At 41.8% G+C, this 27,044-nt stretch overlaps 1 protein-coding gene across 6 annotated transcripts in view; it reads left to right on the top strand.

Annotated features, from left to right (window-relative positions):
* Positions 1–27,044, top strand: part of LOC102196955 (protein sidekick-2-like) — an 85,551-nt gene that overhangs the window by 29,774 nt on the left and 28,733 nt on the right. For all 6 annotated transcript variants that reach the window (XM_013913894.1, XM_005745429.1, XM_013913892.1 and 3 more), the window contains exons 2-5: positions 18,279–18,438; positions 19,970–20,076; positions 20,342–20,489; positions 24,285–24,418. In XM_013913894.1, the coding sequence (XP_013769348.1) occupies positions 18,279–18,438; positions 19,970–20,076; positions 20,342–20,489; positions 24,285–24,418 (549 nt within the window). The remainder of the gene's footprint in view (positions 1–18,278; positions 18,439–19,969; positions 20,077–20,341; positions 20,490–24,284; positions 24,419–27,044) is intronic.

Here is a 27,044-nt window from a genome sequence, read left to right as displayed (position 1 = left end):
ATATATATACATACATACATACCTATGCAGATGCAGAATGGTTAGCAGATTTTTTTTAGAAACTGCATTTTTATAGACGGTATGATTTCTTGAAACCCCCTTTTTCCTCCAGACAGTTTTACAGATTTCTAAACTTGGATCAATACTGAAAGCAATAGAGGAAAGCAGATCAGTTTATTTCTGGTACTGTCCAGTCTACTATATAGCCGAAGCAGTTTCATGTAGGTCAGAGCTTTCTTTGCAGCAGGCTTTGTTTCTCTCTGATACTCCCTGACTTGGCATCAGCTGCTTATGTCATATTAATTTCATATGGACTAGTAGATGGGCAATCTTTGATGTACTTTATATTGATTTTGCGTGTGTATCTGTGTGCCTGTGTGTATTACTTACATTTGATTCAGCTGACTGACTTGTCTATGTCTGAGGGGACTGATACCATGAAGATAAGGGTGTCAGATCAGTGGGCCGCCATGCTTTATTTCCCCCTCGACAAATTTACCAAAGTTTTCACGTCTCATCTTCACACCGTGGTGACAGCCCGACAGGAGGGGTCCAGCCAGACGCATGACAACGATAGGCAGCTCACGCTGACAATAATGCCACCGTTGCTCACGCTGAAGAGAGCCCGTCCCCTTTCATTCCATTGAGAAGGAATGCAGAGAGGGAGAGGGGGAAAGAAATTGAGTATTGGAAAAGAAGGGGGAGACAGACTGGCATCCAGTCAAGGCAAAAGACAGTTTTTTGATCTCCAGACGGTCTGCCACCACTATGGTAATCCTTCAGCAACACCCTTCTTCGGCTGTCAGATTGAAAAACACATGCGTGGATTATATAAACCAGGCTTGTGCACACATAGTCGACTTGTATATATGATAACACTTTTAGTAATAGATAAACAAGTACCAATGGAAATTAATTAATTATTATAATAATCAAATCTAAACACTGCACAACAAAAAAACAGGCATTGTTAATGATGACCAACTAAGCTTGGAGGTCTTTTAATTTTTATGAAGGTTGGAGATTTTAATTTGCTTTGAACACTGAGCTGGTTCTAGTAGGAGCAGTCAATGCACTGTTCTCCCAGGATGTCACTTAATGCTGTTTTGTTAGACGCCACCTGCATCTCTTTGGTACCTTGATGCATCAGCCGCTGCAATATTAGACACCAAGAGATTATGTTTATGATTATGATCATGTTTTATAGACCTCTCCTGTTGGTTTATCAACCAGGACTGGATGTCCACTTTGGATTCTTCTATTTTGCACTTTGTCTCTTTTTTTATGCTTTGTTTCACCAGCAGATTTATTTCCTTTTCACTTAGTTTCACTGACTGTTTAAGTTTGGGCCATAGAAAGTATTCGGTTTAGGTATTTAAAAGTAATGGGTTCTTTTTTAGGGAGTTTACGGGACTCCTTCGTCACTAAAAACTAGGATTTGCTTAGAAAAAGACTGATCGCTGTTACAATGCGCTTCTTTATAATAGTAACCCTGCACAATGAAAAATGACACATTGGGAGTGACAGACCATAACCCAGTAGCCATAACCCAGTGCATCGGGCAACATAACAAAAGGACACCGTGTGTTTAACTGAGACACGCCAGCTGCTTTGACAAAAGGTCATTGTTTTCCCCAGGAAGAAGAATGAGCAGGAGATTTGTTGTGTCTAAAATCACCTCATTTGCACATATGTACATGGAAGTGTTTGATGTCAGCAAAATACTCCTCAAATGTCTTCAAATGTCAATGTGGTTACTATTTCAGCACAGCTGCTTGTTTGCACCTAAAATCATTAGACTTTTGCTTTTTGCCTTGTGCGATATGAGCAGAAAATATGTCAAACTCACTCCACTGGAAACCTGTCAAAAAATCATGACTGATTTATGTTATATGCACTATACTGAGACACATGCACACATTCATCGCATTCAAATGCGGGTGTGTGGTTCGTCCAGATTAATGCAATTGCGTTCTTTTTTTGTTTTGGATTGCGACTTTTTAATCCTGTTTCAAAAGTGAGTTTAAATCTATGACTCTGGTGCGTATCACAATAACTCACAATTTTTTTAAATTTAAACTTTAATTAAAACTGGAAATTAAATCTATTTCCAGCCTTCTGTAATACTTGAATTTGTTTTCAGAGTTTGAAATACATCCTGTGAAGTCTAGCTTACATTTATGGAATGTATTAGGCACGTTTGTATAAAAAAGGACCCAGTGAGTAAGCAATAAAAGGAATGACATATTACACTTTAATTAAATACAAGTATGTAGAAAAAAGTAGTGAAAAACCTGCATTTTTTTCTGATGAGTGCGGATAGGAATAGACAGAATAGCATAGCAAAGCAGAACCTGCTACTCAGTATATAAACATGACACTGTTTGGCTGATATGCATTAGAGTATATCAGAGTGGATTAGAGGAATGTGGAGGCAGGTTGGTGAGAAGAGATCACCTAGATTGAAAAGGGATTTCTAACACTTCTAAATGAGATATGGGCATGCATTGAGAGATAAGAAGCTGCATATGAAAATGGGTCAATTGTTCTGCAGGTTTAGATTGTGATTAAGAAGATTACATTCCTCCAGTGAGTAACAATAGCAAAGTCAGACAGCAGCCCAGTTGTTAGCCACTCTAACAGCCTGGCTGATCCCTATTCTGTCCTTTCACCAGAATTCTGAGTTTCATTTTTTTGAGTTATGGGACTTAAAGTCTTAGGTTCTGCTTGTCAGGCAGCAGATTTTCTGCTGAAACAGAACATAACAAAGCATGGTGTAATTTGACTCATTCCCAGACCAGAGGCTGTTTTGATGAAACAGTGCAGGAGTGTGTCTGATCCCACCACCTCATCCTCCATTTTTCAGAAAGGAATGATTAGACCAGGGCCACTTAAGCCGAAGTTAGTGGACTGCTATTGATTGATCAAACCTGGCCGTTCAGTCCTGAATAAAAGGGAGGGTTTCTGTCACACCCTAATGAAAGGGAGGCAAGGTTTACAGCTGCCTTTGATCCTGAAGGGATTAAAACAGTCTTGCTTATACAAGTAGAAAGATCATCCCTGTCTGTTTCTCTGTCTATCTGATGCATTGCTGGGAAAGCTATACAGCTCTCTGCTGTAGAGAAGGCTATGAGGCTGGGTCAAGTCACGGTGGGGTCAAAAGATTGGAATCCCTGTGTGGCCAACTAAAAGACCACCTGCTATTTCCAAGCTTTGATCACTAGCATCATTCCTTATTATTATGACTTGTGTGTCTGCAAACAGTTGTCTTTGTAATGCATCACAAGCCTTTGACTGAAGGCAGGAGATCTGAGGATTTTGACAGTCTGTCTGTTTGCAACAAAGAAAGGAGGTTAGAATCAATAGAATCGTTTTGATATGCACAACATCTCCTTGGACGGCATTTTGAAGGAAGTCCTGAAAAACACTAATAAACTTGAAGCCACGCTTTTAATAATTAAAGCTGATTTTCTCTGAGAGAAAACATTTTTGAGCGAGCTGGTGAGGTGGAAGGCTTTGATACAGCCTAGAAGCATTCATAAAAGTTTCAGATGTAGAGAAAGTAATTGACATTTTTCACAAGTTGGCAGTCATAACCACATGTGCTTTGCCAAGTGGACCCTCAAGTTTGTGTGGTCAGTGTCTCTCTGCTTTCCTCTCTTACTCAAACCGACTGTGCACACACATACACGCGCTTTCTGTCCGGTACATTTTCAGTTTGATCTGTTTTATGGATTTCTCTTGCAGCTCAGTTGAAAAATTCCATTAATTGAGCCATGCTGTGAAATATCTATCAGATGAGGATGCAGTCATTTTTCAGAGTGCGAACCATGCAGTATTCATATCTCCTTGACACACACAGTGCAAAATATAAACTGTTGGTAACATTTGATTTATGCACATATCTGCCTGATTTATCTGTACGGTAACTCGCATACACACGGTAAAGCATTCACTTTAAGTGATGAAGCATTCGACCAGGTTTTCAAGCCCTGGGGCAGTGGGATGCTTTGTAATATGTACAGTCACATGCTGCTCCACTGTTATCCGTGCACTTGTTGTACAGTATGCCCTTGAGAAGCACTGTTTGTACAGCCTTCCAGCTGCTCTGAGAATGATCCATTTATGTTAAATCTGGCCACCAGGGGGTTTTTGTGTGGCTATTTAATGTACACTCACTTTCCCCACATGCATGTTACAAGGGAGGTTGGATTTGTTAAACAGATGCTGCTGGCCGCTGGCAGACGCCGTAGCTCCCTGTGAACCTCCCTCCTTCTCTCGAGGATTGTTGTGTGCGAGAGAGTAAAAACAGAGTGGCATCAGAGGGAAACAGTCTCTTTATGATCAGTTCATCCTTTGCCTCCAACTACCTGATCGTTAGGCTGAAGATCAGGGAGCTGCATGAGACTTGGTAACCGGATGCATAGCAAAGGAAATCCTGACATTATTGCCTATTTATGAAAAGTTGCTGAACTCGTCAGTGTATTAGCAGGCATCAATGCATCAATAAATCAGCAATCACCCTGGGGGTTTTGACTTCTATAGATTCCTGCCACCCTGACACACTTTTATATACTCCTTTTTATTCACTTTTAATGTGCTGGGTTGATGTATTTTATCGAGCTAGTTACTACAGAACATAAAGTAGGGATTACAACCTTGTGCATAAAAAAATCTGCCCCCGGAGAGAAATGGAAGCAATCTGTTTTTAATATACCCTTCTTTCTCATTCTCTGCAGCGTTTCTGCACTTCTGTCACTCAGCCTGCCATCCTTGTTGGCTGTGAATGTATGCAGAAACCGAGCAACATTGTTTTTATATCCCATTATCCAGAGAATTCGCCTGGCCTTCTCACCCCTCCAATCCATCCTGCCACCACCCTATAATTTACTTTCTACCTGTTAAGACTTCCGGAAGCAGATGCTGTTATCTTCCTGGCTTTCAACAGCCTGTCACATCCACTACCTGCTTCCTTCTTCAAAAGCTGTCTCCCAATACCTCACTGTGTGCACTCCCCGCGGCTCCCGCTACCTGCTGGGAGTCACACCCGCTGATGTCAAACTTGGACAACTTTGGAGGAATAAAGAAGAACCAACACAAGGGTCAGGATGATGAAAGGAAGAACAGGACCTAGGAGTGGAAGACTGAAGGGCACAGTCATAACTACAGGTGTTATTTCTTTATTTTTGTTTTCCTGTTTTTTATCCAAAGCTGACTTTATTGATTTCTCTAACCTGAAACATAGCCACAGAAGAACCTTCCATCGTTCTATAGATTGGAATTGATTGCCTTGAGGCTCTCTTGTCCTGTAAATATTTGCAAAGCTTTATTGATTCCATTAACAGCTGGCTGCTGTTTGTGACAGTGGTATGGATGGTTGCTGTTGGTGAGACTAAACTAATTGTGGAAGGCCAGTTGGTTTTTTCGCAGTGCATTAACATCTTGTTTCACACGTGTAATGTTGTATATAGCCGGTTTTTGTGGAAAAGTGTGACACAAATGGTCACCTGCTTAATTTGTGAGCTCATTTTTAAAACAAACGATTGGAAGACATACAAGCTTACATTTTCTTTGTGCATATTATTCATCTTCAAAGAATGCCATAGTACGCTAGTTACTATCAGAAAAAATGTATGTTGTTATAAGGCATAAACCTGGATGTAACCTCTTGTAGCTCAGTCTGTTGTTGATGTGATGGAAAGGAAGTGGGGACCCTCATGAGTTAAGGCAATTGTACTCTCACACCACTAGAAACCTATATGCAGCGCTCATATAGGGGTCTGTGATGAACCATACATATAAACAGTGGGTGTTTCATCCAATCTGAGGAAATGAAGGGCCGGGAGAGTGCTGCTTAAGAGCACAAGGGAGAGCGAAGTGGCCCACGCACTGCTGCTCTGTTAACCCGCATCTACTCAACCCCCACCCCCTGCATATTCTACTGTTGTCTCAGGAACACAAAGACTATTTTCAGGCAGCCAATCCTCAGCAGAGTGGCAAAATACAGTCCTGCATGGCCCTAAAAGCCTTCATGACTTTTTAATTGGTGGCTCAGGGCTCTACGTCCAGCGGTTGGAGAGTGGACCCCACTGCCAGAGTTTCACTTCTGGAAGGGATCAAATCTCCCCCGCTTGAGTCTTAGGCCTGTCAAAGCAGTCAGGCATGGAGGCAGTGGATGGGTGGCATCTGAAGGTGAGAGGGAGGGTGAGAGACAGGGTTGGCAGTGGAAAAGAGCAGTTTGCGGTTGAGAAGGGTGGATGATAGAAAGAAGCCAGGAGCGAATGTTTGTAAAGGAAGAAAGAATTTATGTGAAACTGCTGAGGGAAGGAATAGCCCTGCACCAAAATAGCAATTTCTGAGGTGAGAAAGAGTTTGTTCAGTGGAGTTGTATGAGAAAAGTTATGTGCGTGTGTAAACGTGTGTTTGTGTGTGCATGCTACATCCGACAGGGGCAACAGAACATTTGGAAGTGATGGATTGTTACAGCATACCAAACAGAGTAGGAAAGGTGGGTGGTGGATTTTATTGGAGAGCTGGAAAGGTTTTGTGATGAATAATAGTCATGAGTGAATTGGTCATTGTCAGAACCCTCCAGAGCCTATTGAATCAGCAAGGCTAGGGTTTTACAATGAGCTTCAGCCATGAAGATCGGACTGTTGGGTCGTAATAGATGGAAAGTGAGTTGATGGAGGCAGGAGGTACAATAGATGAGGCTAGCTCTCACTGCTGGAGCGGCATTTGTCTGTGGGGAAATGGGCCCCAGGAGAGACCAGTGAACCTCCCACATGCTGTGCAGAGATCAGAGAGCAATATGGATGTTTGTGATGGGCATCTGAAGGCTCATGAACACATGCACACGCATGTGCACACAAAGCAGAGTATGGGTAGCTTGCTCATTGATAATGACTTGTTGACCCGCAGCTAACGATCCCTTTCATCTCAAAGCGGAGCATGATAGGCTTTGATCTGTCTGTCATTAAAGAGCTGTCGACTACTTGCACATCCCTTTAGTCTGATCAGCAATTCAAATATACATTAGCACCTTATAGAAAGATATGTACATACACGCACTGTCACAGCTTCTATACACTTACTGGACACTTTATTAGGTGCACCTTGCTAAAAGTGGGTTGGACCCCCAACACAGCATACCTTTTTCTCTTTTTCACACTATTCTGTATAAACACTTCAGACGGCTGTGTGGGAAAATCCCAGTAGATCAGCAGTTTCTGAACTGCTCAGGCCAGCCCACTAACAGCTATCCGATATTGAAAGTAATTTAAATCACCTTTGTTCCTCATTATGATGCTCGGTCTGAACTTAAACAGGTCATCTTGAACATGTCTACAGTTTTCATGTCCAAATGCGTCCATGTGATTGGCTGAGCAGATATGATCTAAAACTCAAATGAAGGTGAACACTTCTAGTATTACTGCCACATCTCTCTCACACACACACACACAGACACACATGCAGTGAAGCACAAAAAGTCCTTGAATCCATGCTACTCATTAAAGCACTTCATTTACTCAATATGTTAAAAGAGCAATACTAAATAAAAAAACTGATGATTTATTAATATCCAGAGTTGTAATCCACAGCATTATATGTGTATTAAAGCGCATTACTTACCATGGCATGATAAGTTAAAGTGCTTCTAATAAAATTCTTAAGTCCCTACAGGCATTTCAAAGCAGCAGCAGATCTCTGTGCAGTATCTCCTCAGTGTCTCACTAATGGGACTGATGTAAATATGTTCATTTGCAAATCTTCTCTCCAATTTAGTGCTGCTCATATTGTAGATGAAGATTATCCAGGGATTATGAGGTTTGAAAAATGCACTATTTGATGTGTATTTATGCACGGCTTATAGATGTAGTAATATGGAATTAGGTCCCATCATGAGTGGAAAATATGAATGCAAAAAAAGTGTCACTCCTACCTCCCCCATCTGGCTCCCTGTCAGGTTGTCATTTAACGATATTCATTTCCAAAAGTGGAAATTTAACAGACGTTTATGATGCAAATCACAAGCTATAACTCTGTGTGGTGTGGAGGGCCACATTAAGCCTTCAAATCACTCATGCCTTTGCTTGGGCGCCAGTAACATTATGCCATATCTGCTTGATCGTCTGCACATATTTCAGTGTGCTATTGCAGCCAACAGCAGTCAATCCCTCCACTTTGTAGGTCCTTAGAGGCGGAGAAAGTTCAGAGAATTGCCAACATGATTTTTTTTTACACTGGCGTGTTAAGAGCACTGGTGGGAACATTTCAATAACACAGCGGTGAAAAAAAAATGCTCACTGAATACATTAACCTGATGAAAGATGGTGTTGCTATTTAAATTTATGTAATTTCTAACGATAACCTTCAGGATATACATGACATTGTGTGAAGACTAAAATTGCTGTGGTTGTAATTCCTTTTTGTACATAAAGTGCTACTTGCATATGTATAAGACTGTGCCACAAATAGAGCTAACCTTGGTTTTTACTTTCAGAAATTTAAAACTTCCTAGCACCTTTCCACTCAACATTCCTTTGCATGGGAACTGGGTATGTTGCAGTGCAGAGAGTTAAAGGTTTAGGATGGGACAGGCTGGATTCTGGTTCTTAATCTTTGCTGTTTTCCAAAATGGAAGAAAACATCCTTGCCAATATCACTGCAGCACTTGGAGCGATGTTTTGAGTGCGGGTTTAAGTGTATAATTAGAAAAACATCATCAGCCTCATATATTAGATAGCATTGTTGGCACCGGGCTCAAAGCTGTAGTTATGTTGTGAGTGTTATAAAAAAGCTATTGATTAAGGGGTATGGTTTTCCTGTGAGGTAGATTGCAATTTATAGATCAAAATGACACAGTCTTTTCAAGTAGAAATGCTGGCTTGTTGCATTAATCATGAGGAGAAGCGATGACAGGCATTTTTGAAGGAGATGGGTGGTAAGGTACAAAGATATGTGTGTGTGTGTGTGTAACAAATGCTGTATGTAATCAAATTTAGAGGACAGATATTCCGCTTTCTTACCTTAAATTACCTCAATTAAAATCACACCTTTAATCTTCTTGTGCGGTCTGTAAAAATCAAGCGTTTAATCATTATTCATTATTTTCACTCGCAAGCACGCACACATTTATAGTATTCACATAGGACGTTGTTATGCGCAGCAGTTTTAACAAGGATTGTTTAAAGGATTGTCAAGAAGAGCGCGAAACAATTAGTATTTCTGACTGCGAATTTTTCCTGCTTTGTTCAAGTTGCACGCTTCCCACTCAGCACCCGTTACTGTATCGGGTAATTGAGATGAGCAATGTGGTGTGAAGTCATGTAAGAACCAGCCAAACGCTACCATTAGCATAATGTCAGTGCGTTCAGATCTTTGTCTGCCTGCTGGCGTAGTGCTGGCTGCCTGTCTTCAGACAGTGCCACAGAGCTGTGTTTCTCCTCTGTGTTCGCTCCTGCTTGAGGTGCGCGTGCATTTCAGAGAAAAGAACCGGCGAAGAGAACTGTGTTGATGTCTCAAAGGTCAGATGAGTGACCTGCACGGAGGCTGGCAGTTTTGAGTGGCCATCTGAAGGAACTCAAAATTGGGGGGGAGGGGTTAGCTGTCACACCACACAGAGAAGTACTTGGTGGTCTACAGCAGCTTGGATGTTGGAAGAAAATAATGGTCGTGGGCCTCTCTTTAATGTGTTCTGGGCAGGGAGTGATGTGACAAGCTCCGTTCTGTCAGCTCTTACATTCCAGAGGTCTCAATTAGGAACAGGGGGCTCTGTGCTCCCACAGACTGCCTAGTAGGAGCACAGGGCACCCCGTGGGAGCATCTGGTACACGTCAGACTTACCAAAATTAGAAAACATGAAAACAAGCATGTATTCCACCTTCCATACACTCTCTGGCTCTTCTAATATAATATCTGTGACTCTTTCCCGTCAAAGACCCGTTATTGCTCACAAGTAATCGAGTCTGTTTGACCTATCGTAAGTGTGAGAAACTCCTAGTCCCTGAGTGGATTATGCATTCACACCAAAGAAGGTGTTTGTTCTCTGCAAAACAGGTAAATAAAGCATTGCCAACACTGATTGCTGTTCACTCCTAGGCTCAGCGGAAGGAAGGGAGACAGACAGGCAGGCCGTGTAAATGTAATGAAGGGAGATAATAATTCTTTTTTCTGTCAGCTGCTCTCTGCCATTAACATTTACTGCCAGCCCCTGCCATTCACTGCTTGGCGCCCATGCACTCTGCCACACTGATAAGAATCACAATCACCAGCTATTCCACGCGCATATATTATAATGGCAGGCACCGTGATACCTTGCACTTAGCAAAACACTATTAGCATGCCAGTTGCATCGCTCCCATTCAGAGGTTCAAAGGGTTTGGTTGGGGAGAAAAGCACGGATGGGACATGGCAGTTTGAGTCCACGCATTTAGCCTCATAAAAATTCTGGTGTCTTTATCTTAAAGACACACTGTCACAAGCACGCGAGGTTGAGAATGTGAGCACACATTTTTATGCACAGGGACACACCTGTACACACAGGAGCGTGAGGGACAGAGGCGTACAAGTACCACACAGGTTTTCAGATTGTTAAGAGAGTGAGTCCAAAAGCGTACAAGTTTATCTGTATGTTAATGATGAGGGGAAATGGCCCAGATTTGTTTAACGCATCAAGCAATTAAATCAAGACTTGTCTAATAGCTGCATCTTTGCTGAGCTGCCCACGGGTCCCAGGATGGACAGGCAAGGCAGCATTGCAGGTGGATCTGATTATCTCTGTCTCAGTGCGTGTGAAATAATGTTTCCCCCACCATACCATCTACTAATTAGGATCTAATTATCCAGCCTAGTGTAAACAATCACAGCAGATGGCATTATGCACAGTATTAACTCTAATGACCCGGGGCCCTGTAGAATTCACATTTCAACGCACTTGCTTATTTTATTTATTTATTCCATTAGTCTTCGCCCTACTTTCTTTTTTTCAATTCACTTAGGCCTGTTTTCAACCTTCTCATTCCCTGAGAAAAGACTACCCTTCTTCCTGTTCCCAATGATGCTCTTACAGTCCTTTTTTTTCTTCTTGTATTTGCTCCTTGTTTCACTTACTGGCATTTATCTATTTCTCTGGGTTTATTTTTGAAAAATATCAATTAGATCTCACAAAGATCAAGTAAAAATGTGTACCTATTTCTGCCACCTACAACCACCTGCCTTCTCTCTAGTGGGTAGGGAAAAAAAGGGAAAGTCATAACGATACGTGTATGTGATCTTGCGCACAAAGGCTCACTTCTTCCCCCAAACTGTAGAGGCTGTCTGTCACAGCTGGGAAATAATACTGTGATGTCAGTCACACTACACCAGGTGGGAAGTCTGGATCATTTCCCATTGCACTGAACCCAAAAGAGTTCTCCAAACCTCACTTCCTTAAGACCAAAACAGTTTCATATATTTTGTCCTTTGAAAGGAAGAAATTGCCTTGTGTCTAGCGTACATTTCTATGATACATTGATTTGTTGGATGCAAGGCTATGTTCACAGCTCGCTGCTGCAGTGCATAAATCTTGTTTGAGTGCCACAAAGTCAGGGAGGATTCCCAGCTTTATCTTGTACAGCGCTATGACTATCCCTTCATGATTAAAGACACAACTTTCTTAAATCTAGCTACAGTTGTTCATCTGCGGTTTCCTCTACTGCTCATCGGACAAGGTTGAGCTGACTAGAGACTCAATGCTGCAGAGGGTGTGTAATGGTGGTTGTGGGTGTGCGAGGTCTCATTAATTGATGCCGGGCCTTGTGCCTGTGCTCCTCTGCGTGCCGTGTTCTCTGCCAGGAGCTGGACTTGCTAATTAGGCTCCTGGATATCACAGACATGTCCCTCGGTACGCCATACAATATACTGCTAGTGACTCAGTAACACTGGTAAGGAAAGTGAGAGAGAGTGGGACTAAAGGATAGAGGATACAGAGTGAGGAGGGGTGCAAAGAGACATAAAAAGATGGAGAGACATCTTGGCAGAGAGCTCAGAAGGAAGGGACATGGAGAGTAAGAGTGTGTGAGAGATGACAACTGATGAGAGGCCAGGGAAAGAAAGTAGGAAAACGACTGTACTGGGAGAGATCAAGGCTGCCGAGACGGAGAGATAGTCACAACATGCAGAAAGGAAACTGTTATTGTGGGGAAAGGGGGGAGAAAAAAAAAGAAAAGAAACTTAAGATGGGAAGAGAAAAAAGGAGGAGGAAATCAAAAAGAGGAAGATAGTTTGAGACAGGCAGAGCATAGCAGAGAGGTAGAGGAAAGCACTCAGCGGAGCAGTGAGGCAAACAGGGAAGAATTCCAAACAGAAAGGGTGTGTGCGTTTGAGTGTGTGTTTGACTGTGAATTTGTCCACGCTGCCGGCTGGAGTGTGTGTCCAGATAATTCAATCTGCTGCCCATTGACTGGCCTCCCGCTCCGTCTTCACTCCTAATTAAATCTCCATTTGTTGGCTGGATGCTACTGCTTCTAATTGTGTTGCTCTAGCCTCCTGTAGACACACAGGCACACCTCAACACACACACACACACGGGCCCTGCAGTGGGTAGGATCCCAGACACGTCACCGCGGTACATTACACCTCAATTAATCACATCAATTACACATCAATTAACCCATGGCAATCCACTAAACACAGCTGGGATGCAGGCAGCATTTCATCTGTAGCAACCTGAGGACTCTTTCTGCAACATCAAAGCAGGCGCTGCATCAAAAAGAAAAAGAAATTCAAAAATTCAGATCAACTTAACATGAAAAATCCATAGTCCCTTTTCATTTCCTCCTCCAAGCAGAGAGCATAATTATAGGAGTATATGAGCTTTAAATAGCATGTCACGGGTTCTATATTTCCACAGCATAAGATCTCATAGGGGGCTTGTTCATTCTGGATTGCGAACAAAAGAGCGTAAGCAGGAGTTGTGGGTGGACATCAACCTATCAAATAATACCACATACAGATGTTGAACTATGGGCCATTTCCCTAAATGAAGGCTCTTCATCTCGTCTTCCTGTTTCAGGTCTGGCGTGCTTGCTTGACTTCTACTGTAATGGGTCACTTCACCTTGGTGCCTTGTGTTGGAGGACACACTCCTCAATCTTTTCATTGCTCTCCTCCCTACTATCACTTTCCTCATCTCATCATTTCTTTACACCAATTCTCAATGTGTCTTTGACATTATCATTAAGCACTGTGTTTCTTTTTACCATCTGTTTCAATGCCGCTCTCGCTTCCTTCTCTCTGTATTCTCCCACTCAATCGCTTGCTTAATTCTTCCTTTAGTGTCGGTCTGCTTTCTGACTCGACTAGGTGATAGAGTGTAAATCGACAAGGTACCTGCTGTCACGGTGACGGCTCCTCATGATCAACCTCACCTTCAGAACCAACAATGTTCCGAAGGGCGAAGGGGAGGTGGGCGGGGTGGTGGTGATGGTGGGGGTGGGGCGCACTCATATACACTTTTTAGGAGTGTGCGCTTATGTGACTTCTAAAGAGTATCCTCGCTATCCTCTGTATCCTCCTATTATACATGTGTGTCAGTGTTCTTCTGCGAATTCATAAGGGAAGAGCTTCATCAGCTTTCAAAATGCTTTTAACCCCTCTCCATCAACCCCGCAACCCACGCCCTTACACCATCCCATTACTAGGCCAAGGTCATAGCCATGACAGTTGCATAACCCCCATCAGAGGGTAGCCATGGCCCATTTCGTATCTTAAGGTCCAATTCAAGAGCCTAAATGACAGCTCTAAATTTTCCAGTATGACATGATGCACCATGGGTGGACTGAAGGTGGGAAGTTATACACACATATACAGTATGAGTGCATTTGTGTTGAGCTTCCAAGGTAGAGTGAGAAATGAATACAAATGGGCCTTCAAAGGAAACAGGCACCACTAACCACTATAGCTGAATATCAGAGATGCATTTGAGCCAAGTGCCAGCTAGGATGCTGTTACGTCGGCTCAAATGCAGGTGGCTGAGGATTAAACAGAGGTCAGAAGAGCTCCCTGCTGCTGGTGTGGAGCTGGGGTAAGAAGGTTAGGCAAAAAAAAAAAAAGCTAGAGAATGAATATAAGACAAAAGCTGAATGTGAACACCGTTTGTGTGATTGCATGCCAGCATGGTGCAATGGGGAGCACAATGGCCTTTGGTTTATAAAGCTACCCCAGTGCCTGTGGTCTTTGTCTCACTGCCATTAAAATTCTGTGTATGCAGCGGGGGACCCGGCTGGAGCCATGCCACCATTCAACCTCAGCTGTCAGGTTAGAATAAGGTGTTTTTATATCTGTGGTGAATGGGCTGTGGTGGTGCAGACTGACTGTTAGGGGCAGCTGCTCTGCACAGCAGCCACATTATAAAAGCCCTCCTGGTCCTTCCATGCCAGTTTTCGGTCATCCATAGACCTGCTTGCTTCAGTTAGCTTTTACCTCTGGTCATAGTGGTGTAAGAATTGTTCCTCTATAAGGAATTTCCCCTAGCTTTCCATCTAGACTTGAAACCTGCAGGTAACAATGTTGTGCACCTGCCAAACACCGCACTATCACTTCATGCTTCATAGGAAGGGAACTGTTCTCTGGTTAATTCCAGTCTCTGGAAGAAAAGAACTTTTCAGCTTCCTTAAACACTTATATTCTGCGATCCTCTGGAACAGGTTTGCATTAAGGACTCTGACTTGTTTTCCATAGCGTCTCATCAGCCATGACCAACACGATGCTGCCCCCATTATTCTTCACTGTTGGGATGGTATCAAGCAGGTAATGAGCCTAGCCGGTAATGTGTCTGGTGTCCTCAGAATGTAACGTTAGGAACTGAGGCTAAAAAAGTTCTGGTTTTATCTGACCAGAGAATCTTGTTTATCACGTCCTGAGACTCCCTTAGGTAATCTTTTGCAACATCAAAGCTTGCTGTTATGTTTTTCAACGAGAAGAGACTTCATCTGTCTCCTCACACTACCATTAAAAAACCCAAAACCCCAAAATCAGTGCAGTGTTGTTTCTCCCACCTTCACACTGGACCTAAGAAGTAGATGTTGGGGTTCTTTGTCACCTCTCCTCCGAGGGTTCTTCCTTGATTACTCGGTTTAGCTTGGCCAAGTTCTGGGAAATATCATATATTCTACTGTTGTCTTATGTTTAGGTCTTTTGAAGGCCACTCCTGGAATTTTTCACTGAAGCACAGAGAATCAAGCAAAAAAAATGAGAGATTGAAGTTAAATTTTATGCACATGCCAAACCCAAACCTAATTCACATCCTTTGTCATAGCAAGGGGTCTATAATGGTTTCCTGTGCTTTGTCTTTTAATGTTTTAAGAACGCTTTTAAAGTTCTCGTTGTCTTTCTGGGTGATTTGTGTGGAGTGATAAAAAAACAGATTGGGCATGAAGAAATTTTAGCATTGAGCTATAAGAAAGCTGAACACTTTCTGAATGCAGTGGATATAATATGTGTGTGCAAGTCTATTATACTGTAGAATTTGCTCCATAAGGCCACAGTGGTTTAAAAAAGAGATGACCCCTAAGAGAAATATTACCTGTGACACCAGAGTGTTGTAAGATATAATACACAGGTGCGGTACACTGAACCCCAAATCTTAAAGCTCTATTGTGCCTATCAAATGTGAAAACAAACAGAAAACCCGCACTCGCTGCTAAGTATTCTTTTTAGTATTCATTGCTGGGCAAGACGAACCTATTTAGACTGATGATGAGAAGTAGATCGTGCTGATATGTCAAAGCCAAAGCACATTTGCCTTGCTAAACAATAAAAATTAAGAAGAATACTTTTCATTGAGTCCTGACATGTGCACACTCTGTATTGACAGAACTTTGTGCTCCTGTAAGAGCATGCGTGTCAATTTTCGCATGCAAAGAAAAAGTTATCCTAACTTTGACTTATGCAATGACAGTGCATCTATTCACACTTGTGTATTTTTCTGCCATGAAAAAAAAAAGAAACACACTTGAAAATGTAATCCTGCCATTGACACCACACATGCAGAGCCTACCACTGACACCAACATGGATCAGCAGCGTGTGTCCTCAGTGTTTCACTGTGAAGTTCAGAAAGCACAGTGAGGGAGAGAGAAATCCGCATCCGACAAGAGGTTCTCCACTGGAAACTCATTAGATCCCAGAGGCCAGTCTTCGGAGGAGCTGACCTTGTCTTCTGTCAGCATTAAGAACTGTTGGCGGTCACAGGTCATTTAAGTTCTTACAGAGTCTCAAAAAGAAGATCACTTCAGCTGGGTCTTGTGTGGATAGCAATCATTTCTTGGGGTACGCAGCAGAAATTCTGCACACTTATGTCATGCAAGACTTATTTCCTGTTCGTGCTGGCTTTGGTCCTGAAAATATACACTTTGCTCTAGATGTGAAATTGGTCACAAGTGCCACAGATAACCACTGTTTGGGGAGTCATTATTAGAGCTTGTGTGAATGTGTCATATGAGGCAGAAAAAATGTGAATGCATGAATGGTGCTGAAACAGGTAACTGCGGTGGTGATTACGGGGCACTCAATTCCGCAGTCCACAATTTCACAACAGTAAGTCGGTATTATGTATTGCCCCAGACGATCGATGTGTGAGTTTAGGTTTTGCATGTGCAGGTCTCTAATGGTGGCTTTTTGATAGAGCCATACCGCTAAGTGCACATACCCACCAAAACCCCAAACCAGCTGGAAGTGGTTGGGTGTGTGTTTATTCAGCCATAAGTGTATGTTTTGGGATTTTCTGTGTGTGTATGTGCAGATATGTGTGTGTGTGTCAAGTACAAATGCATTTACTAGAGGACAGAATTATAGCAAAGCCACCACTCAGCAGCTAGTGTCTGGGGAAAAATAGGGACGGCTTCTCCATTTGGGCTCAGACAAAGATCAGTTTCAAGTGGCTGTTGGGTTTAACAGTGTTTGTTTTTGAAAAGTTCATGTAAGGGTGGTAGAAAGAATGGATTACCCAGGTAGTTTTATCAAAAAAAGAAGAAAAAAATTGCAAGTTTTGATCTTTTTGTATGATAGAAAATGGACTAAGCTGCAGCTAAGCATAGTGTGTGATTTGTGGCAAGCATGATTGCCGACGTGAAACACAAAGGTGCATAGTCGTTCTTTTATTTTCTGTTTCAATCAGGTCCAATTTGCTGTATCCCCTTCTCTGCCCAGCGAAGGCTGCCCTCACATTCACCCAGTTCCGCCACACCATCCTCTGCATTTACTGCCATAAATCTTGGCTGTGAACTTGCATATGGGTGCGGAGAGCAAGGGTGGCTCCAGTAATCAGCCATGAGAGTGACTCACCTAGTAGACACAGAACCAGGCATGCTCCAGGCCACAGCGGCATACTGCAGCTATTAATACAGACTTTAATTAGCCCGCCACAAACACTGGCACAATCAGCTCAGTGTCGCCCATGGCTCGTGAGGCAGACAGATCAATAGGTCTGATCATGCCTTTTTCATCAGCTCAAATGAAAGCACTTTGTCTCCAAGCTCAGCCCTGGACCTTGCATATCACCTTAAAGTCTTTTTGTGGCTGTACTGGCTGTGTGCAGTGTTGCGGATGAGGCCTGTATAATCTGGCTGCATTAGGGAACTATAAAGATAAATGAAGGGAGGCACAGAGTATAACTCATCCTGTCACAGAAAGGATTTTAAGACGGGGAAACTTGGTGTTTTCTAAAGCAGCCCCTATCACCCCTACCCCCCAACGCTTCCTAATTTCTCACTCTCTCCACCTCTAGCATGCTTGTTTTTCGCAGTATTTTTCTCCATCTGCTTTTGGCCTATTCCTCTTCCCCCTTCCCTCCATCTCGCTCTTCTTGCCTGTCTCCTTCCCCATCCTCTTTTACTGATGTAGAGGTATGGAAGTGTTCATTTACACTTCTTCTGCTGCACAAATTGCTCTTCTACCTCTATGCCAGCACATTTCAATTTGAAATAAAGGAGTAAGCTGCTTTCGCGGTAACAACTTATTCTGTGTGCTTTTTGGCAAGCTTTTCTGTTGACCTTCAAGTTCCCAATCAGTGCAGAAGAAAAATGGAAATAGCTTGTTCTGAGTCCTCTTTTTTTCCCTGTGAATTGCTCAAATTGTGTTGTGTCTCCTCGCAGAGGTTACTGAATCACTGCCATTTTTACTACCCTCACTCAGCTGCTTCGCTTTTTCCTTCTTTTTCTTCCTTTTTACTCATCTTTTCCTTTATGTTTTTATATGACTCAGTTTTCCTTCTTCTTCTTCTCTTTCTTTTTCTAATAGATGATGTCCCACCTTATTTTAAGATGGAGCCTCCTCAAACCCAGGTTCACCTGGAGGGAAATCGCTTAGTACTTACTTGCATGGCTGAGGGCAGCTGGCCCCTGGAATTCAAATGGATCTACAATGGTACTGAGCTTACACGTTTCTCCTTGGAATACAGGTGAGGAATGCAACCTTGCTTGCCTGCAATAATTATTTTTTTCCCTTATCTTAACCCTAAGTATCTTACTACATGAGGACATTTTAGAGGCATTTAATTGTAACTAATAGCACAATTGCTCATTTTTATTCATATTCCAAACTCATTTCTATGGATTTATTCAGGACTGATTTGGCTGCATATCTCCCTTGAAACATAGCATCTTGTGTTCAAGGGATTATCAAATTTATTCCGATTTGTATCTCACACTGCATTCAACATTCCGAGATGGTGTGTGCAGATAAATATTCTTTACTCTCCCCTCTCTTGCGGTTTGCTGAAACTATCACTGCCGTAATAAAATCAGACAATGCAAATTCTTTTTTATCAGCTTATATGGTGTGGATGGGCCACTTTGATCTGTGAGCTGTAGTATGCTTTTTCACTTATTTTGGAGATGTTCTGGACACCTCGTATTACATATTTCAGCCTCTAAACACAATGTTGAATTATTGGAACAACTCAGCGTGGTAAAAGAAGTGTTCACCCTGCACTAACAAGTCCTCTGTGCATGTGTGCGTGTGTGCCCACTTCTACATGTACAGTATGCTTGTGTAGCATTATGCCTGCATGCGAGTTAACAGGTGACAGATGCAGTCCACAGTGGAAGTCACTTTCAATCCAATTTTAGCACAGTTTCCTAGACTCCACTCACAGTCATACCAAAACCCTAGACATGGACAGACACGCTAAGGTGGTAGTGTCTGATTGCTATCGCTGCCCCCCTCCCCACCATCCCTTCGCTGCCTGTTATACCTACCTTCTTTCACACATCCTCTCTCTCCCCTTCATCTTTTTCTTCTCTCCCTGTCTTTCCTAAGCATTTGGCTGCGCTCTCACGTGGCTTAGTCTCTGGGTCTGCCTTGCAGGCCAGCCCTCTGCTTGTTATTCTTCACCAGCCCTGATCAAAGAGGAGAACTGGAATCCATTTAATCAGACCCCCCACCCCCCCTTACCCCCCGAATTGCAGTGCAGGGGGGAACATGGCTGGGGTGGAAGCTACACTCCTAAGTGGCTATAGCAAACGGGAGTAACTGCTTAGGTTATTTTGCTAGTATTTCACATGCACCATCTAACATGAATGCACATCAAGGGGGAGAGACGGAGCTGTGGATGGCCAGAACATGCGCTTGGTGCTTGTTTGATTCATCAGGCTGAAGATGGAGGAATCGCGTTTTGTGAGTCCTGCCAGTCAGGACCTGCGCTCTACATTAAAATTTCATTCTTCCTTCTCTGGTTTACTATCCACTGTCCAGGATTACATCAGCAGCAAATAACACTTCAAAGATGCGCTATTATTTTGCTTTTTTTTAGACCATTTATGTCTTATTACAAAGAGGAATGTCATTAAGGCACCGTTTCAGGTGCCCACTGAAACATGTCAATTAATTTAGCATCTTGAGTGTGGGTGATAATAGCAGCAAGATGACAAATGTTGCTGTCTGTCATGCTGATGATGACTAATTGCAGTTGTGTTGCGTGTGCCCATTAGGTACCTGATCCCCTCGCTGGACCGATCGCACGCTGGCCATTACCGCTGTATTGTGAGAAACCGAGTTGGTGCTATAATGCAGTGCAGCACTGAAGTGCAGGTTGCCTGTGAGTAAAGGATTCTTTCTATACATCCTCCATTCTGGCAGATTAAGGGCAAGACACTGTTTTTGTGAAAAGCTCGTCATGCACACTATGTGGATGAGTCACTTTGTTTTAAGGCGCTTAGCTTTTGAAAAAGGTACATAACATTAATGCTAATAATGGCAATTGTTTATTTCCATCCTTTTTGCTGGCAGGCATTTTCAGCATTTTCTGTTCTAGTATCTTTTCTCTGTCTCCCTCTTTTTAACTCACTTTTTATGTCTCCTAGATATGGGGGGTTTTGTGGAAGGTGAGAGGTCTCAAACTGTGTCCCAGGGCGAGGGTGCTCTAATCCGTGCACCACGTATACACAGTTTCCCCAGGCCCCAGATTACCTGGTTCAGAGATGGGCGTAAGATTCCCTCCAGCAGTCGCATGTAAGCCTCCATTCACCCCAATTTGATTGCTTTAGTTTAGACAAAGCATTTATGCATCTTACTTGTGTTTTTCTGTGCCTGTCTCAGAAAGTTCTCTCATATATGAGCTGTAGATGAATGCAGAGCTGTTGAAATAGAATATCTTTCACTTCAGAGAACTCTAAGAGGTTCAATACTGCTCACAGATTTTTTTTTTTCCAATCCCCCCACACACCATGAGTGAAGTTGAGCAGAATAGTTGATGAACGAATGTTGGCACAGGCCTTGTGTTCATCATTGAATCGCCTCTCAGTGATAAAGCGGGTTATTATATTGGCCCTATTGACTTTGCAGGCAGAATGATTGAAGGGTAGAGATAGAGCAGGCAGCAGAGGAACCAATTAGACAAAATTGGACAAAAGGCCTCAATTGATGATAGGTTTGACTGACAGCACTCACCCCTGGTTAGATTTCTGTCTTGAAGGGTCTATATGTGTGTGTGTGTGTATGTGTGTGTGTGTGTATGTGTGTGTGTGCATATCTTGCAGACATTTGTTATGTTTATGTATTTCAAACAGTTTTTAAATGATGATTTCATTTATTAAGGCGGTAAAGGCTATCCAAACATAACTGAAAAAGTATTTTCCCCCCTTGTTAAATCAATAATTCACTAACCACAAGCAGGCCTGATTACTGCCAGACCTACTAAATCAAGTGAAAAGCTGTTTGACAAAGTGAAGTAGGTTAAAAGATCTCAAAAAACCACCATGCCACCAGTTCACCAACTGCCATCATTCTGGAAAGGGTTATAAAACCATTTCTAAGGCTTTGGGATTTCAGCAAACCACAGTGATCGCCATTATCCACAATTGGAGAACATTTGTAACAGTGGTCAACCTTCCTAGAAGTGGTAGGCCAACCAAGATTACTGCAAAAGCACATCAACAACTCATCCAGGAGGTCCCAAAAAAAAGACAGAGAACAACATCTAAAGAACTGCAGGCCTCACTCGCCTAATTTAAGGTTAGTGTTTATGATTCCACAGTAGAAAAAACAGTGGACAAAAATGGCATCATTAAGAGTTTCAAGATGAAAACCGTTGCTGACAAACACAAAGGCCCGTCTCACATTTGCAAAAAATGTCTTGATAATTTCCAGTACTTTTAGGAAAATACTCTGTGGACTATCAATACAGAACTATCTGGAAGGTTCGGGTTCTGATATGTCTAGTTTTAAACAAACATCATACCAGCAATCAAACATAGTGGTGGCAGCGTGGTGGTCTGAGGCTGCTTTGCAGCTTTAAGACCTGGACTTTAAGGCCTTTCCCTAATTGATGAAACTATGCATTCTGCTCTTTACCAGAAAATCTTGAAGGAGAACGTCTTAAGCTCTAGCGCACTTGGGTAGTGCAGCAGGACAAGAGGCCCACCTATGAATGGCTACAAAAAACAAAATAAATGTCAATCAAAGTCCAGACTTCAGTCAAATTTCGATGCTTTAGCATGACCTTAAACAGGCTGTTCATGCTTGAAAACCATCCACTGTTGTGGATTTAAAACAATTCTGCAAGGAAGAGTAGGACAAAAATCCTCCTCAGCGATCTCAAAGATTTATTGCCAGTTATCACAAATGCTTGACTGCAGTTCTTGCTGCCACAACCAGTTATTAGGTTCAGAGGACACATTTCACACAGGGACAGTTCCAATTGGAAACACATTTCCAAGTGCAGGTCTGTGTAGTGAATTTTTCTTTATTTATCTGTTTCTGTTTTTTGAATTATGTGGAAATATCCAATATTCCTTAATAAATATTGTGAAATTAATATCTGTTATCCAGAAAAGAGATGTAGGCTGTCTATAATGTCACAGAAAGCACCTCCTTATCTATGCTCACCATCATGTCATAGCTGACATGAAGACATTTACCCTGGGCTGCATGTTGTTGGCTAAAGCATAGATTTGGTGAAAGTACTTTCTGAGTCCAGCTGTAAAAGTTGCAGTAGAAGCACTGAGGAATATTGTAAGAAAAATCTCAGTCCTTTCCATGAATGTCCAACCAATCCCAGAGCTAGTTATCGTGTTGTTTAGAGGTGAATCTTATTAGAAGCAAAGCAGTGAAACTTTGCACCGTGACAATGTGAGTCACTGACAGGATACTCTACATTTACCGCTTGTTTGCTCGCTTTGTGTCAGGCCACATTGATATTCACAGGTGTGTGTCTGTGTATCAATGTGCGTTTCTTTAAGTGTCTGTTGAATCTGTAAGAGCCTCAGCTCCTAATTGTCCAGGAGTCTGTCTGTTTATCCTGCACCGATCAGGTGGATGCTGGCAGATACAATGAGCCTAATCTGGCCCCATGCTTGGCGTCAGCTCTCATTTTCACCAAACCATCAGCCTAACCTACATTTAGTCATTCAAGAGGGTGCTGGGCCACAGCAGTGACAGAAAAGATTGGACTTGAAAACTGCACCTTTTACACATTCATGGTTTTTATATGTGCGTGTATTTTCTGAAAATTGTCATAAATACTACAAATGCAATTACCGTGAGAAAAATCCATTTTAAGTGCATAAATAACTACTCGAGCGGTTGTTAGATTTATTGTGAAATAGAGCCAATATTTGATATTTGCCTATATTTCAGTCCAAGAAATATACAAATTTAAAGAAATATACAAATTTAAAAAGTAAAGAAGAGAAACACCCTTCAACCATGACTGATGATGTTGCATAGTTTGTCAGTCAGAAGGTATTCTCCCTCTTACGCTCGCTTCCCTCATTCAAAAAATAGGGAACGCCACAAATACAACAACCAGCCAAAATGGGACATCTAAAAATGAGTAATCCACTTGAAACAATAAAAACTCATTATTTTTTAAACTGCATTATCATATCATCTTATTTGAGTCCTTACTAAGCATAGATGTCACAACCAGCAAATGTTAAGGAAATATGTCTGAATCAACAGCTTTTTAACCAAATATCAACATCAGTATTGGTCGTGAGAGCCTAAACCTTACATACTACTTTACTGCTTTTTAACTTTCTTTTCAAATCTCCATCAACCAGGAAGAACTGCATAAAGATGAATCCTGATGTCTCTTGTATACCTCAAATATGTTGAAATCAAAGTTCATTAGTTGCACCAAGCTGTCTTAAACTATTAAGAGAAATAGCCAACAGCGTCAATAGCCAGCCAAGCAACTGCTTCCATGGACAAAACTCAGACTGGCCGCAAGTGTGTTTCTGTAGAAACCCTCGGGGATCTATAACAATTAAGATGACAGTGAACCCTTTAATGAAGTACTTTATATATTAAGCAGATAATAAAAAGCAAGACATGTTCTGAGTTATTTCCTAAACACACTGTGTATATTGTAGAGAGAAGTGCTCATAAAATTGTCTCTCTCTGCTTCTTTTCAGTGGTAATTTATGTGATATGTATGCGTATGTGTGTCAGTTTACCCTTCAGATTTATTGACTGTGTGAAACAACTACTCACTGGTTTAATGATTTGAGTGTTTCTGTGTGCTTGTTAATGTGTTTATGTGTGCGAATGTACGGTTTTGAGTTTGTTTGAGGATGAATTTTGCAATGTACAGCAGTTGGCTGAAATGAAATGGACTGGAAATTTCTACCACTCTTTGCACCTTTTAATTGGAAGCCAAATTGGTGGCCTTAATTTGGTGCAGCTGCACACTACCTAAAGGCAGTTTGTAGCTTTCTGAGACTAGGGTGATTGTTGCAGGAATTATTATTCACTAATGCACTGTCCTTAAAACTAATGCGTGTTTTTATTTGCATGGATACTCAGTGCCATCGCCCTGGACAACACGCTCGTCATCCTGTCCACCGTGGCCCCTGACGCAGGACGTTATTATGCCCAGGCAGTTAATGATAAAAACGGGGAGAACAAAACCAGTCAGCCCATCACTCTCACAGTGGAGAGTAAGTACTCACACGTGCGCATACATGTGTACATGCGTATACACAGGAAACAGACTTCTTCGCCCACAGAGTAAAGACACAGCAGGTTGTTTGTGTCAACATGTTGTTGCAGATGAAAATGTAGTTTTGGGTTGTGTTTTTTTTTTTTTACATTTGTGTATTTCCTCTTGGCGCATCACTTAGATACACATTTTATTTAACACAGTGGCAACACAACAGGTTGCTCAGCCAAAAACAGTAGAAACAGAGATAGCGCCCTCTACTGACAGGTGCTTTCTTTATTTCCCGATTTCTCTTTCTAAAAAATACATGCTTATCATACTCATTACCTGCAGCATAATAGATGTCCTCTTATTCTCCAAGGCCTCTTCCAACCTCTGGCTTCAATGGCGAATTACAATGTTTTAGGTGGAACTCCAGCAGGACCTCTGTGAAAAGGCAGAAAGGCCCCATGGAGTACAACTTTGGTTGAAATCCTCCTAACAAAAAAACCAAAAATGAATTCTGAAAATGACGCTGAGCACACAGGGAATGATTAAGCATACACACGCCTACATCAACACACAAATCAAAGCAGAAGGTCGGCCTCAATTATAAAACCCACATGTGCACAATTTCAAATAAAGTTCGGCATTGGCGGCAGAAGCATGGTTTTAAGTCAAATGATTATGTAGTTTAACTGAACCTGCCGCTTCCTTATCCTCCCACCTACTGTCACCGTTTCTTATCTAAACAAAGTCACACAAATGCTCCCGCCTCTTATTTACTTTCATCTCAACAACATCAGTCTTTCTTCGCCTACCTCGACGACCCAATTAAAGGAGTCACTCAGTGTGTTTTTCTAGCTATCTGGACAGAATTCCACATGATAGTATCCACATGATAAAAGTCACCATAGGGTTAACAGTGGGATGTTAACTGTAATATTGAAAATTAAAAACTGTTTGTTCTGCGCACTTTTAATGGCAGCTTCCTTCTCGCGCCAGCATCTGCTCATCATATCTTTAATGCAGCATTTGTAATTCAGTGCTCAACACGCACGGTACAGCAATCCCCGGGGATCAGATATCACTGGATATCACCCAGTCTGACCTTGCAGATAACACCGTTGTAGTTTGCATCTGAAAGCCAATAAGTTTATTTAATTTTACAACTGCATTTGTTCGTTGTAGCAATTCTCTGGATAAAAGACTAAACAATATGCAGTGGAGGGAGCACCATCTTCCTAAGGGAGCATACAAATGAGACAGAGCTGGGTGTAATAGTGAAAGGCGAACTGGAGTCAGATAAAGCTCCATGCACGCAGACATTCAGGCATCCTTTTTAATATTCCTTAGATTGTGAAGTGCTCTGTAGTTGACTTGGATTTACAGTTGTTTTTAGATACAGACAGATGTAAACAGGGTGGCACCCTTAGTAGTGAGAATTTGCTATGCAAGTCACCGCATTAATTTTTGCATTACACACTTGAGGTATCCTCAACACTGGGAGTTCATGAACTGCAATGCATTAATTACCGTGTGCCGAGGAACCAGTCGTGTCTACTGGAAAATTAAATGAGTTCTTTGATAAGTCAAATGGAATCCCACTTTTTGCTGCGTTGTTGGCAAACACGGGCTACATTTCCAGCCAAATATGTGGGGCATTTCACTTAATTAAACAAAACTGTTCAATTTCCGTGTTTACACAGATTTGTAAAACATTTAGTAAAACTCAAATCGAAATTAAAGTGTTAACAGCCACTCTGTGTAAAGGCGAGTACTTCACACAACATGCCAATCATCACATTTTCAGCAGCTTCAGCATGACTCTGTCAAGAGTTCTATTTAATAAATCATTCATAAATTATATGTGATCTTGGTGATTTTCAGCTTTAAATCTTCTTTGTAGAAGATTAATATTAATGCTGTTTGAGTGACTCTTTTCCATCAGTTTCTTTCTTCTCATTTTTCACTTTCACACTTACTTGTCGACTGAAACCTATGCCAATCAAACCTTACGCAAAGTCTTGCTTGTTAATTAGTCGCAAAATTTACACGGATCTGCCAAATGCTGTAATCTCACAGAAGTATAGCCAGTAACTGCAGAACCAAGTAACTACGATTTTTCCTCACTAAGCTCTTGGACAAAGGCAAATCATTGTAGCATGTTTATTTCTTTTTGTGTGTGTGTGTTTTTTTTAGCTTTCTAGGGACTAAAAGGCAGCTATTATAGATGGATTGATTGGTCTTCATTATGCTGATTATTAACAATGTCAACAATGTACTCAAAATGATACTTGATACGTTGATGAAAGGATTTAATTAATAATACCAAGCCTTCAGACTGATGCAGTACCACCAATTCTATGTATTTACCAGTTAATCAATAGGTAATTTGTTGCCTAGAAATATAAAAGTAATTTTGAATAAGGTTCAAATGAGCAAAACATTTAACTGCTCATCTCGATCTCTCATCAAATTTCCGAGATGATGACTGCAAAACATTTCTATCTGTTCATTTCCGTCTGTCAAGCGTCCTACAAATGATTTTTGCTTTCTCTTTTGTTTGTGTGTGTGTGTGTGTGTGTGTGTGTGTGTGTGTGTGTGTGTGTGTGTGTGTGTGTGTGTGTGTGTGTGTGTGTGTG

The sequence above is a fragment of the Pundamilia nyererei genome, unplaced genomic scaffold (genome assembly GCF_000239375.1).
Source record: "Pundamilia nyererei isolate P.nyererei 1_Seehausen unplaced genomic scaffold, PunNye1.0 scaffold00158, whole genome shotgun sequence".
Lineage (NCBI taxonomy): Eukaryota > Metazoa > Chordata > Actinopteri > Cichliformes > Cichlidae > Pundamilia > Pundamilia nyererei.
This window is presented reverse-complemented; position numbering and strand designations above follow the sequence as displayed.